The sequence below is a fragment of the Heteronotia binoei genome, chromosome 9, assembly GCF_032191835.1.
Source record: "Heteronotia binoei isolate CCM8104 ecotype False Entrance Well chromosome 9, APGP_CSIRO_Hbin_v1, whole genome shotgun sequence".
Taxonomy (NCBI): Eukaryota; Metazoa; Chordata; class Lepidosauria; order Squamata; family Gekkonidae; genus Heteronotia; species Heteronotia binoei.
Genome location: NC_083231.1, coordinates 91,267,648 through 91,282,010, shown reverse-complemented (window position 1 = coordinate 91,282,010; position 14,363 = coordinate 91,267,648). Strand labels below are relative to the sequence as shown.

Below are 14,363 nucleotides of genomic sequence, written 5' to 3'. Positions count from 1 at the left end.
AATTACGGTATTTTAAATTTGCATCAAGTTTTTTTTTAAAAGACATGATTTTCAATATGTGGAAAGTTGGGAAGGGGCAGTTCACAATTGTAATTAATTCTGGGAGCAGTTTTCAGATTGAAGAATTTTGGCCCCTGAAAAACTAACCAAAATTGAAACAATTTTGGGATATATTTCCCCACACACACAAAAAGTGGCAGGAAAGAGGAGAGAGAGAGGGAGGATGTGTGCCCTGGATCATAACAGTTTCACGTCACAAGGTCCCCTTAAACCTTTTTATATCCTGAATGCCATCTGAAATGTAATAGTGTCAACTGATATTAGCACCAGAATGTTTTAACTGTTTTAATGGTTTTAATAATGTAATGTGAACTGTTCTGTTTTTACATGTTGTGAGCTGCCATGAGCCTGCTCCAGCGGGGAGGATGGGATATAAATCCAATAAATTTAAATCTAAACATTAAAAAGCCATTATTTTCCTTAGAGGCCTGGTCTACTTCCCACAGATGATACAGACCTAGCCTTCAAGGTCAGGTCTGCTTTTACTGCCTCCCACCTGTTTTGGTGGTATTTCACCCTTTAAACTGTTAAAGTCCATTATTTTCAATGAAGGCAGATCTGAATTCAAAAGCCAGATCTTCCCAGAGAAAATAATGCCCCTTTAAAGTTCAAAGAGACTATGTGTTAGAAAACAGCTGAGAGTTGGGCAGAGTTCCTCCCTCCCCTCCCTCCCTACTCCAGCATCCCCCCAAAAATCAAACACTCACAAAATTCCAGGATATAAATTATAGTTATTCCTGGAATTTCACAAGTGTGTGGGCTGTGGGGTCATTTCAGCTATCCCCAAGATGACTGGAAATACCTAATTTCAGGTTTCAATATGGTTTAGGTATATCCAAATGTGCACCCCTAAGTACAGGGTTTTTTTGAAGGGGTGCTCCTACACAATAAATGAAGTTCTGCCAAATACTGCAGCACGCATCAAAACCTGGCAGAACACAGCTAGGTGGCAGAGAGAGGATGGTAGAGGAGACATCCCAAACGTCGAGCCTTCATTTTCACATTCTAGCAGCCACTGGCTGCTAGTTGCTGGGCCTGGCGATGTGATTTTCCTTACTACACATTTCATATATTTGAACATTTCTAGGCCACTTTTTCCCCCCAAGGGACCCAAAACAGTTTACAGAAAATCCCAACAAACAATTATAATGCCATTTATCTCTTTATCCGATGGCAAGAATGATTTCAGGATCTAAGGTTATTCTTACCCTGCAACATACTGGGAATGAACTTCACATGCACAGGCCAAGGCCATTTGTGTTTAAACACAGTCTAAATTCAGGAGGACTTTGTATCAAGTGAACACACCCAGGACTGCAGCATTAACTGCCGTATTTCAGCAAACCAATTAATACTGTGAATTCTTGCTGAGAAGTCATAAGAATATAAGAACATAAGAGAAGCCATGTTGGATCAGGCCAATGGCCCATCCAGTCCAACACTGTGTCACACAGTGGCCAAAAAAAATTATATACACACACTATGGCTAATAGCCACTGATGGACCTCTGCTCCATATTTTTATCCAATCCCCTCTTGAAGCTGGCTATGCTTGTAGCCATCACCACCTCCTGTGGCAGTGAATTCCACATGTTAATCACCCTTTGGGTGAAGAAGTACTTCCTTTTATCCGTTTTAACCTGACTGCTCAGCAATTTCATCGAATGCCCACAAGTTCTTGTATTGTAAGTCCTTTCACACATGCTGAATAATACACTTCCAGTCAATTTTCAAGGCACTTGCACTGGTTGAAACAGCAAAACTGACTTGCAAACCATGTTTATGTTTAATTTATACCCCACCAAGGCTGGCTCAGGGCGGCTTACATCAGATCATAGTATACTATAATTGCAATCATAAAATCAATAAAACCATTAAACAATATAAATTAAAAACAATATACAGTTGGTGCTAACAATTTAGATGTTACTCATTCTCAGGACGACAGTTGTTCCATAATTCTCCTACGGTCGACTGAAGGCTTGCCGGAAGAGAACCATCTTGCAGGCCTTGTGGAACTGAGCGAGGTCCCGCAAGACCCTAACCTCTTCTGGCAATGGATTCCACCAGGAGGGGGCTGCCACTGAAAAGGCCCGATCCCTGGTGGTCGACAGTCTTGCCTCCTTCAGCCTGAGGACCACTAGGAGATGTTGAGATCCAGACCTCAGCACTCTCTGGGGAACGTGTAGAGACAGACAGTCCCTCAGGTAAATGGGTCCTCGGCCATATAGGGCTTTAAAGGTAATAACCAGAACTTTGTAACAAATCCGGTACACTATTGGTAGCCAGCGCAGTTCCTGCAGTGCTGGCTGTATGTGCTCCCACTTGGGCCGCTCCAGTAGAAGCCTGGCAGCCACGTTCTGCACTAGCTGAAGTTTCCGGGTTTGCGACAAAGGCAGTCCCAAATAGAGGGCATTACAGTAGTCCAATCTCGAGGTGACCGTTGCATGAATCACAGTTGCCAGGTCGCCACGGTCAAGGAAAGGAACCAACTGTTTCACCCACCTAAGGTGAAAAAGGCGGATTTCGCAGTTGCTGCTATCTGGGCCTCCATCATCAGGGAGGCCTCTAATAGCACCCCAAGCTTCTGACCTTGGGCGCCATTGTCAGCCCCGTCAAAAGTTGGTAGGGGGATTTCCCTGCCCAGGCCGCCACGACTCAAGCAAAGGACCTCTGTCTTCGTTGGGTTCAGCTTCAGTCGGCTCAGCTTAAGCCAACCAGTCACAGCTTTCAACACCTGATCTAGGCTTTCTGGGACATTGTCAGGTGTCCATCACTAAACCATCACTAAAGTGCACTGAAAATGGTTCAGAAGTGGATTATTCGGCATGCATGAGAAAGCTTTCCTTCATAGCACCAGTCCAGCCAAATGTGTGGATACCTGTCATGCAGTTGTGGCTTCAGAAGATAAAACTGAGGCCTTGCGACTGCTGCTCTTGAACACAAAAGGAGTAGCTGCTGTGTGGCTCGCTACAGTTATCCCTTCCCCCTTGGTTAGGGCTGCCAATGCTGGCTTGGGAAACTTCTAGAGATTTGGGTGGTGGAGTTGAGGAGGGGACTGCAGCAGGGTAAATGCCACAGAGCTCACCCTCTGCAGCGGCCATTTTCACCAGGTGAATTGATCTATATCCTCTAGAGATTAGTTGTAAGTCTGGGAGTTTTCCAGGTCCCACACGGAGGCTGGCAGCCCTAACCTTGCTGGAATGATACAGCTGAACAATGTCACATCATCTGTATGGGCTCGTAACTGTACAGTCCTCTGATTCCAACGGATGGAGGGGGTGGGCAATAATGATGACTGTTCCTTGCCACTGGGACTCAGTGCCATTCCGCCATTGGTGGCAGCTATGTTGATGAAGCAGCCTGGGAGGCTAGTGCCAGTGGTATCAAGAGACTTATTTGCTTACTTCCTGCCCAGCAAACAGCAACAGTTGCTGATCTTTGATGCTGCCAATCACTCCCCCACCAAAATGAGCAGCAAGGCTGCCGTTTGTAATCTTCTCTGAGCAGCACTGGGTTCTGCTGCTCTTAGTAACTACCATGGACCAGGAAGAGAGGTTGAAGGACAACAAGATGGCAGCAGGATTGGTGGAGCCACCGCAGACATGCCCAGGGCCCAAACCTGGAACCTACCCAGAATATTAAGCACATGAAGCTGCCTTATTATCCTGAATTAGACCAACAATCCATCAAAGTCAGTACTGTCTACTCAGACTTGCAGTGGCTCTCCAGGGTCTCAAGCAGAGGTCTTTCATAGCACCCACTACCTGGTCTTCTCTACTGGGGATTGAACCTGAGATCGTCTACATGCAAAACAGATGCCTTACCACTGAGCAATAGCCCCTCCCTGCAGATGTAATACTGGCAGCCTCCACATGTTTTTGGAAACTGTTGTTGTCACTTTGCCATTGCCATCTTCCACAACTGGATTTTCTTGTGCAGGTCTGATAATCCAGGTGCAGATGATCACTACAGCACAGCCCTATCGCAATAGCCAGCCATGTGCAGCTGCAGTCACAGAGAAGTTTCAACAGGGTATGCAAAATTACAGACAAAAGGGGAGTGAACATTTTTGCATGGAAGAAATGGCAGAGAAAACTCAGTTCAGTTCTGCAGAAGAGCAGAAAGGAAATATGTTTATTCAGTTGGCTTTCGAGAGAGCATTGAATTTGCAGAAATTCATAGAATTCTCAAGGGAAAATTACTCCCATATTTCTACAAGCTGCAGAATAATTAAGGCCAGACATGAGTGCCTTGCACTGCGTTGATTCCTGAGATATGTTATGCGATAAGCTTCTCAGAACAAGCTGCAATATTAAATCAGACATTAAGAAGAAGTTTGGAAACTGGATGGAAAATAGTGCCTGACTTTTCTTGTAGTACAAAGTGCCATCATTAAGTAGCAACTGTGTATTTTTTCCATTACAGACATGTTCAAATATATGCCCCCCTTTCTCCAAAATATTTTTTTAAAAGAGTCAATATAGCATAGAGGTTTGAGGGTGTCAATACAAGCTCCCTTGTATGAGCTTTTGACCTAGTGGTAGCCACTGACTTGCCATAACTGGACCAGCATGGCTAAAAAAAATCTGACCATCGTTGCTCAGTGGACACTGACTTTAGCACAAACTGGCTATTTGTATTCAAATGCAATCACAGCTTTTAGGCAGAATCTCAGAAGCCATAAGGAGAGCAGAATGTGTGCAGGACAGCTGTCCCCTGCGTAGGGTCCGAAGCTCTTTGTTCCAATCCCATAATCAGGAGTCAATGAATAAATAGAAAGATGCTTTTCATTCATTTACTTAATGCACACAGGTCAGAGACTTCAGCTCTTCTGTCTTTGGGTTTCCTTTCAGAGCTGATGGGTCCTTTAGTCTCAATCCAGGGATTGTAGGATTGGGTCAGAAAGGCAGCATGCCTGGCTGAACTAGCCCCACTGCCAAAATTAAGGATGGAGAGTAGCAATTTTTTTTCCAAGTCAAGTACCACATGTAGTTCTGTGCCACTTTCAAAGCAGGGTTGCTAACTCTTGAGTTGGGAAATATCTGGAGACCTGGGGGAAGATCCTGGGGAGGAAACTCAGGAGGAATGTGGCATCACAGAGTCCACCCTCTGAAGCCACCATTTCCTCCAGGTATCGTATGAAGGCAGCTTTGACTCTCAAAAGCTTATACCCCAAAAATCTTTTTAGTCCCTAAGGTGCTACTGGACTCCGATTTAGCTGTTCTACTGCAGACCAACATGGACACCCTCTCAGACTTATTTTCTCCAAGAGAACTCCTTTTTGTTGGCTGGAGTTCTTGGAGAACTCCTGATCCCACCTGATCCCTATTTTGAAGGCTCAAAGTTAGGTGCCAGGTCTCCCTCGTTCTTGCACACTGGCACCCAATTTTAAGGCAAAAGATTTCGGACAGACAAATGGAAATATTTATTTACTCAATTACATTGTGGAATTCACTATCAGTGGATGGCTATGAGCACAAACGGCTTGAAAAGGGGGTTAAACATATAGGTTTAGCCTACTACAGTAGCTACTAGTCTTACAGGGGATCCAAATAATTATTATTATTATTTGCTCAAGCAATGCAATTTTGTCAGTAGAACATTCCTGCCTCCCAAGGAAGCCACTGATCACGCCTAAATGCATAACAGGTAAATCAGGAGTCTGCAGCAAACAGAGCAAATTGGTGGAAATTACTCCAAGTCTTCTGTTATCAGAACATTTAAACTGGATCCAGTCCACGGTGACTAAAGGAAACCTCCACATTGAGGCAGTAAGTCACTAAATAGCAATGCCAGGAGGCAACATCAGAGGAGGGCCTTGGCCTCTATGCTGTTTGCTGTCCCTCCAGGATAACTGGTTGCCCACTGTGTGAGCCAGGATGCTGGACCAGATGGACTACTGGTCTGATCCAGCAGGGCTCTTCTTGTGTTCTTATAGCCCCAGAAGCAGACAGAGTCCCAGATGCAGCCTCTCTTCCACTGTGTGCTTAACAGCACTCGGGCCTGGAGCAGTTTAACATGTTTCTGAAAGGGCAAGCCCATTGGCTGATCCTTCCAGCAAACTAGATACTCTTGACAAATTAAGTAGATTGAACAACCGGGGCTGCAGAGCTCCTGTAGGTGAGCTGTGGCCTCCAGGCCATAATTTACCACCTCTGAAGGATCTGAATAGGATAATACATCAAGCAATTTGGCTCTGTATTTGGATGCAGTGCAGGAGAGAGGGGGGAGTTCTCACATAGCACCCCTGCTGAGCCCTCACTATATCCAGAATCATTACCACACACAAATTGTGCTACTGGATTGGCACTCATGCGCCTGGCTGCTGAGCTTCAGACAGCACATAAAAGCATCTGTTTTATTTGTCCAGGTTTTCAAGTGGGAACTAAAATTGCTGTTTGGCTTCTGCTGATTTTAGCTAAACTTCAGTCTTAGCTACCTTTGTGTGCATTACAGTACAACCCTAAGCACAGTTATTATACCCTGCTAAACCCAGTGACTTCAGTGAACTTTGAAGGGTATAATTCTTTACCCCCTTTAAAGGTGTAAAGATTGCACCACCAGTCTATTGTATAGCTTAAGGTAAAGGTAGTCCCCTGTGCAAGCACCAGCCATTTCCGACTCTGGGGTGACGTCACATCACAACATTTTTACGGCAGACTTTTTATGGGGTAGTTTGCCATTGCTTTCCCCAGTCATCTACACTTTACCCCCAGCAAGCTGAGTACTCATTTTACCAACCTCAGAAGGATGGAAGGCTGAATCAACCTTGAGCCGGCAACCTGAACCCAGCTTCCACTGGGATCGAATTTAGGTCACGAACAGAGCTTGGACTGCAGTACTGCAGCTTACCACTCTGCGCCACAGGGCTCTTCTATTGTATATCTTAGATTATCTCTTTTAAATGGCTGTGTTCATTTTAATCATTGCTGGTACAGGATTTTAAACATCGTTTTTAAGGTATGTCCAGAGCACTGTGGGTTATGGTGTTTAGGGAATACATATTTTAAATACATTTTGGAGGTTTTTATACAAACAACCAGATCAAAACATTCCAGTTGAATAATTTTTCAAAAATGAGCATTTTAAACTGGAGTTTTCATTTTCAACTCAACCATCCAGTTATGAGTCATATCTTCCACTACCCTTGAACAACTTAATAATAACATTATTACACTCTGTGAAAACCCAGAATGGTATGCACTGGTATAAATAAGTACGATATCACAGACATTACAAATTCCTACAAGGCCCAAGCATTTAAAAAAATATACTCACATTATTTAATCTTGTGCTCCATCAATGTTTTTTTTACATGTTCCACTTCTTTAGTTAAATGACCTACAAAAGCTTGATATTTAAAATAACCCTCTGCCTTGTGCTGATCTCTCAAGGAACTTCATAAACCCCTTTCTTTTGTAAAGGACAGGATATTTTCTAACTTCACCCCTGATTGTGGACACAATGAATCACAGAATCATAGAGTTGGAAGGGACCTCCAGGGTCATCTAGTCAAACCCCCTACACAATGCAGGAAATTCACAAATACCTCCCCCTAAATTCACAGGATCTTCCTGTGAAGACCCATAGTGACTTACATCACCCTCCTATCTATTTTATCCTCACAACAACCCTATGCGATATGCTAGGCTAAGAGTGTATGACTGGCCTAAGACTACTCAGCAAGTTTTTGTGGCAGAGTGGGTATCTGAACCTGGGTCTCTTATATCTAGTCTAACCTCTGTACCACTCAGGACTTGATAGGTCAGGGAAGCTGTTAACCCCCTTTTGTCTGATCAGAGGGGGTATTTCCCATTCCCGCTGTCTGTGTTGCCTGCACCTTCCTAGCTTCTTATGAGTAAATCTTTTCTTCCATTTAGGATTGCCAACCTCAAGGTGATTACAGAATTAAGGATGTTCTGGAGCTAATCCATGCCAGGATGCTCCAAGCCCCTTCACTTTTTGGCAGTACATGTCCCAACATCATCCTGAAGCTACTGGCCAATTTTGAGACTCCCAGCTTCACTTTCAGATGAGTCATGCTTGCCACAAAGAACCTTAGCATAGGGTTGGGTAGGTTTCTGGACCTAACATGCACCAGGAGGTCCCTTCCTTTGTGTGGCACTGCAGTTCCCACAATCATTCTGAAGCTGGTGGCCAATTTTGGACAAATGGACATCTCCTTTTATTGTTACAGATTCTATTGCTGGATTTGTGTTTTACTCTCATTCAATTACCAAGCTGCTGCTGGTGATGGAAAGTTCTGTCAAGCCATAGCCGAATTATGGCAATCCTGTCTGGCCGAGGTGTTGAATTCATTTGTTACAAGGGCTGAATCTGACATAAATATCACTTTGTTGGGCCAGGCAAAGCATGCCATAAAATTTAACACTAGGTACAGGCAAACCCAATTAACAGTATTTCTACTCAAAATACAAATATGCTCTAAACATTAACACTTCCTTAAAGTATCTCCATGATGCCCACTCTCCAACTTCCATCATCCATTATTCATTAGCATTGGGACAATATAGGGACATAATACACAACCTCTGTCATCTGGCAACAAAGATAATGACCAGTTGCTTGTGGGCAGGATAAGAGCCCTGAACAGGCCAATTCCATCCCATGGGCCATATGTTTGACACCTCTGCTAGAGTTTTCAAGGCAAGAGACAAATGGAGCTGGTTTGCTATCCCCTGCCTCTGCGTAGCGAACATGGAATTCCTTTATGGTCTCCCATCCAAGTACTACCCAGGGCTAATCCTGCGTAGGTTCTGAGATCTGATGAGATCAGGCTAGCCTGGGCCATGCAGGTCAGGGAAATTACCAAGCTAACCCATGTTAATTACTTGATTTCGGCAGTACATAAGACCTAGTTTTCACCAAGGCACCAAATATGCCTCTGAGTTGTCCTGTTTCAGGCTGCTGATGCGAGTTCAAATTATTGCCAGCTGTTCCACAAACAAAATGTCACATTAAAAACTGAGCATATCAGGTAAAAGACTGTGCTAGAGCCCTTCTCCCCAAGATCTAAGCTGCACTCAGTCCTCATGTGAAGTGCCAATTAAACTCCAATTTTCAATGACAGGCACTTAAAGTGGCATGTTAGTCACACTCATGCACTCCTGTCACTCTTCTCTTTGCCCACTCAGTCTGACTGGAAGTTCCTGGCTTTCAAACAAACTTCAGTTGCCCATGATGTAAGAATGAGGAAGAACTTGAGTCAGTTTACCCCACCCTGCCCAAAGCAGGATTCCACCCTGCTTCAGAATCCCAGTTTAAAGGTGGCACACTCCAATTTAAATGCATTTGGACATCTGACTTTGTTTTCAGTAGTGGTTTGTTTCCTTGCTCTGTCTGAAAGAGAATGGGGAGGCCCAAAGGCATGATGAATGAGTTGTCTTCACCCCCATGATAGCAAACCGAAATTAATTTAAGCTTAGAGCATCAGAGGGATAGTTGGGTTAGCCTGTTGTAGTGAAATTAGTCAGGAATCTGGTAGCACCTTTCATTAATTAATTTCAGCATGAGATTTTTGTGAGAGAACTCATTTCTTCAGACGCACAGCTTATACTGTTTCTACTTTACAAAATTTATATCCTCCCTTTCAGCCCTCATGAGGGCCAATAAGGAAGTTAACAAAATATACATAATAAAATCTCATCTTCATACCATTAAAAACAAAAAAACCCACATTACTAAAACAATTAAAAACTACAACGAACATACAAAAAGCCCAACAATTAAAACATTGGACAAGAAAGCGGGATCATTAAAGGAATGCCAAAAAAAAATTTTTTAAGTCTTCACATGCTGGGGGAAAGATGTCTCTTTTGAGAACAGAGTTCCAGAGCTTTGATGCTATGAGCAAGAAGGTCTTCCCTCAGATTTATGGATGCCAGACTCCCAGTGGGGGCAGGAGTCCCCTGGTTTCTACCATAGAGGTTCTGCCCAAAAATCAGAGCATCACCCTTGACACCCCCACATCACTTCCAGGTGATGTAGGTCCATCACATTTATTTCCAGCTTTTTCCCTCCTCATTCCCAGTAAGTTTACCCCCCTCCCATTCCCTGCCAGCTGGTCTGATGGACCTGGCAACCCTACTCAAATTGCCACCTGCCTAATCTTAGAAAGCAGGGAGGACCAAAGTAGGGCCTCCAAAGAAGACCATAGTGGTCAAGTAGGTTCAGAGTGTGACATCTGAAAGCAATTATGGTTGTCTATTGAAAGGGTTTTGTTTCCATCCACAAGAGGGCTCAGATGTGTGACCTACACTCTGAAGTTATACAGTAAAGAACAATTCTAGATCAATGAACTGATTCATTATAAGGTAGCGGTAGGTCATCCACATGTTGAAGAAAGAAAGTGCGATGACTGAGAGTATGCACTGTTAAATACACTGTGATTATTGGAAGGGATGTGGCTTAGCAACACAAATGCAGAAGGTCCCAGGTTAAATCCCTGGCATCTCCAATTAAAAGGAATAACTAGTAGGTGATGCCAAAGATCTCTGCCCGAGACCCTGGAGAGTCACTGCCAGTCTAAGTAGCCAATGCCAACCCTGATAGACCAATATTTATAGGTAGGCTTAGATGTTTCCATATGAGGGTGGGCTTGTGTGGGTTATCCCCATTGCCACTGCAGCTGCTGATACAGTGAGTGCATTCACACTACACTAAACAATGAAATTTGCAACTGGATTTTCTATGTAAGAACAGCAAAAACCCAGTTGCAAAATGCATTATTTCGTGTAGTGTGAATACCCCCAGTGTAGCCGCAGCAGGGCTTCCCTATGGCAAGTTTTTCCACATTTTCCCTACAGCAGCTATCCCCCCACCCCCCGCCATGGGGGCATTTTCAGCATTTTTTGTTTTAATTGGCAATTGGATATTTATTGCTATAACATTACAGCAAATCTATCTGCCAGATTCTCTGAATCCCAACATTCTTTTTTTTTTTTAAACCAAGCATCTAATCCCTGTTGCTGCTGAAATACAGGGGAAATGCACATCTCCTTAACAAAAGGGGATAGAGACTTACTTTTAAAACAGAGTGACAGCTGGGGGATTCAGAGGACCTGGAAAAGTGTTATAACATTTAATAATACAATGATACTCAATTGTTGATTAAAACAAACAAAAAAGCCCTGCAGTGGTAAGAGAAATGGATACAGGGGACTGGGAAGGGAAAATGGCACCAATAAGGCTAGAACTGGGGCATCTCCATCATCAGTGCCACAGAAGCTTTACTGAGACCTTCCCCAAAGGAAGTTTGGGAGAAATCACAGGAAAGATGGGGGAATCCCAGAAGGTTTTGAAAGTACCATGATGCCCTGGAGAAGCCGAGCAAAAACCCACTTAGAATCATAGAGTTGGAAGGGATCTCCAGGGTTATCTAGTCCAACCTCCCGCACAACGCAGGAAATTCACAAATACCTCTCCTCCCACACACCCCAGTGACACCTGCTCCACACCCAGAAGATGGCCATGCATCCAAGCCAGGGCAAATAACCTGCTTGTAAGGGATCTAGGTATAAGGTTACTTCACCTATATGGCTGTTCTGCAGCAAAATGAACATCTGCAACAGTGGAGGTAGCAGTAAGTAAACATCAAGTCACTTTTCTTAAGGAACCTCTTAGGCAGGCTCATACAAACCCACGTGGCACATAGTCTCCCATCACTGATTGATTTATAACAGAAGCTACTGAAAAGAGTTAACTACAGTGACAGGAAACAATATAAATAAGGTGGTGTTTGACCTGCAACAGTTGATTCACACATGCTTTCACCACTTGGTACGAGTGAACTAACTGTAGTCTAATCTAACAGAAAAGCCATTTGGGGAAAGACGTAAAATATGACCCCACACAGACACAGTTTCAACAGTCCTGAGACAATATTGGGGGATACAATCATATGGGCAAAATCATGTGATGGCAGCCACCGGTAACACACAAGCCCTGCCACATAAAAACACATTCAGCAGTACAGTTGTCATCCTCCGAGTCAGAGAGCACTAAGAGATCTCCCGTAATTGCAACTGAGTACAGAGAAAATGGCTGGTTTGGAGGGTGGACTCTATGGCATTATATGCTACTGAGGTCCCTCCCCTTCCTTCCCTCACTCCACCCCCAATATCCAGGAATTTCCAAATCCTGAACTGGTAACCCTGCCTGGTACACCAGTCTGGCACATTCACATGCAGAGGTGGAAACATACCCAAACCAACGCCTGACAGTGTCAAAGTGCATGGTGGTGTGTTTATGTGGGATATTATAAGGGGTTGTTTTGTAGAAAAATAGGTGGTGGAACTCATCCAGGGATTGTTATGCAGCTGCAATACTATTCAATGGACAAGGAGGTGAAACTCTCAGAAAGGTTCAGGAGCTGTGCTCCCACTGAATCTGAGGCCTGGATATTTTACATTTCAAACCCTTTCCTGACAGGATCAAACAGTTCTCCTGTGGCCACACCAAGAAGCACAACTAGCCAGTGAGAGTCAGTGTAGTGTAGCGGTTAGTGTCAGACAACGCTTTGGGCGTCCCTGGCTGGAATGCCCCACTCTGTTATGGAAGCTTGTTGGGTGACCTTGGACCAGTCACATACTCGGAGCCTCACAGGGCTGTTGTTGGGAGGATAAAATGAAGGCGAGGAGTACCGTGTGAGCTGCTGTGGATCTCCACCGGGCAGAAAGGTGGGCATAAATAAGTAAACGAAGAGTTGGGGAGCACGAAAGTCCTTGAAACGCATTTTTAGCGTCACGTGTGGAAACTGTTCTGCCCCCTCGTCCGTTTTCCTATCAAATTAGTGTTAGATAAAAACCAAACGAACAAAAACAACGCCCCGCCCGGTTGGCTGCGGCTCCCAACAGGTTTCAGAGTTTTGCTCAGCGCTCTAGCGACTCTGTAGCCGGACCCACTCAGGCTGCTTGAGGCTGGCGGACCGCCATCGCACGGTACCTGGATGAGACCCTGCCGGAGCAAGGCGGTGTGCGCACACCCCGGGACATCCCCTCTCAGCACCAGCGAACCGTTCCCATTGCTCAACCGCCAGCTCCCTCGTAGACTCAACCGGGCAGGAGCCGCCGTCCACTCGCTCTTCCCCAAGGCGACCAAGAGCGGCAGGATCAGGAGCAAAGCCTCTGGAGACATCCTGCAGCTTCCCAGCTAAAACGGAGGGAGGCGGGCGTCAGTTATGGCATTAAGACCCCGTGGGAAGGGGAGGATGGAGGGGTGGTAGCGATAGGGAGGTTCCCCCAAAGAGCGCCCCGGAGACCTGCAAGACTCCTTGGGGCTTCTCTGCTGCCGCACATTTGCCCAGCTCAGCTGAGCAACCCCGGGAAGGTGGAGTCTCTCCTGCGCTTTTGCCCTCTGCGCAAGGGAGAGAGCGCCTGCGTACTCCCGCTTCTCCTTTCGCCGCCGGCGGGCTTCGGGGGAAGTAACGAAGGTGAAGAAAGACTTCCGCCTTTTGCGAGTCCGCCAAGTATTCATTGCCTTTATATCCAACGATGGAGAGAAGCTCTGATCAGCCCGGAGGGACTTCCTTGTCATTGCATTTCACGTGCCAGCCTGTCTGTTTGCAGCAACGGACCCAAAGAAAGTTTCTGTAAGTCCTCCTCTTAAGGGTAGCCGGCTTCCCTACGGCTGAAGCCGTCTTAATAGCTGTTCGGGTTTGATCTACAGCAATGTTTTCGTTGGATATTGTAACTCTGCATGCAAGAAGATTCTCTCTCTGGGGTACACTTTACAGTTGGCCCCACCTTCTCTCATCGGTTAGATATTGAACCTCTTTTTGGCCCTTGCTTGCCCTCTGTTCCATCTTTTGCAAGATCTCTCCTCTCTCTTACCAGGGCTAGGAGATGTAGCAAGTTAACCTTTTGGAAGTTAATCTGTTGGTCAATGAGGTAGATCCAAATAGGCAGCCGTGTTGGTCCGAAGTAGTAGAACAAAATAGGAGTCAATTGCACCTTTAAGACCAACTTAGTTTTATTCAGAACGTAAGCTTTCGTGTGCATGCACACTTCTTCAGGCGAGGAAGAAGTCATCTGAAAAAGTGTGCATGCACACGAAAGCTTATGTTCTGAATAAAACTAAGTTGGTCTTAAAGGTGAAATTGACTCCTATTTTGTTGTCATTGAGTTTAAATGTACCAATGTGAGTATGTCATATAAGATGCGCTTCTATTTTTGTTAAGTAAAATTTCACTCTCGTTACCATTGAAGTCAGATCATCTTTGTAATTTGTTTGAACAGCATTTTCCCCTTAACTAGGAAATATAGAGGAGGGGGGATACTACCT

The 14,363-nt window shown here is 44.9% G+C and overlaps 1 protein-coding gene across 1 annotated transcript in view; it reads right to left on the bottom strand.

Annotated features, from left to right (window-relative positions):
- The window catches only part of MANBA (mannosidase beta), a 74,251-nt gene extending 60,760 nt beyond the window's left edge, over nt 1-13,491 (bottom strand). Inside the window, exons 1-2 of the mRNA XM_060246991.1 lie at nt 13,342-13,491; nt 13,026-13,232 (exon numbers count right to left, since the gene is read on the bottom strand). Of these exons, the coding sequence (XP_060102974.1) occupies nt 13,026-13,217 (192 nt within the window). The 5' untranslated portion in view covers nt 13,218-13,232; nt 13,342-13,491. The remainder of the gene's footprint in view (nt 1-13,025; nt 13,233-13,341) is intronic.
- Between the last annotated feature and the right edge of the window lie 872 nt (nt 13,492-14,363).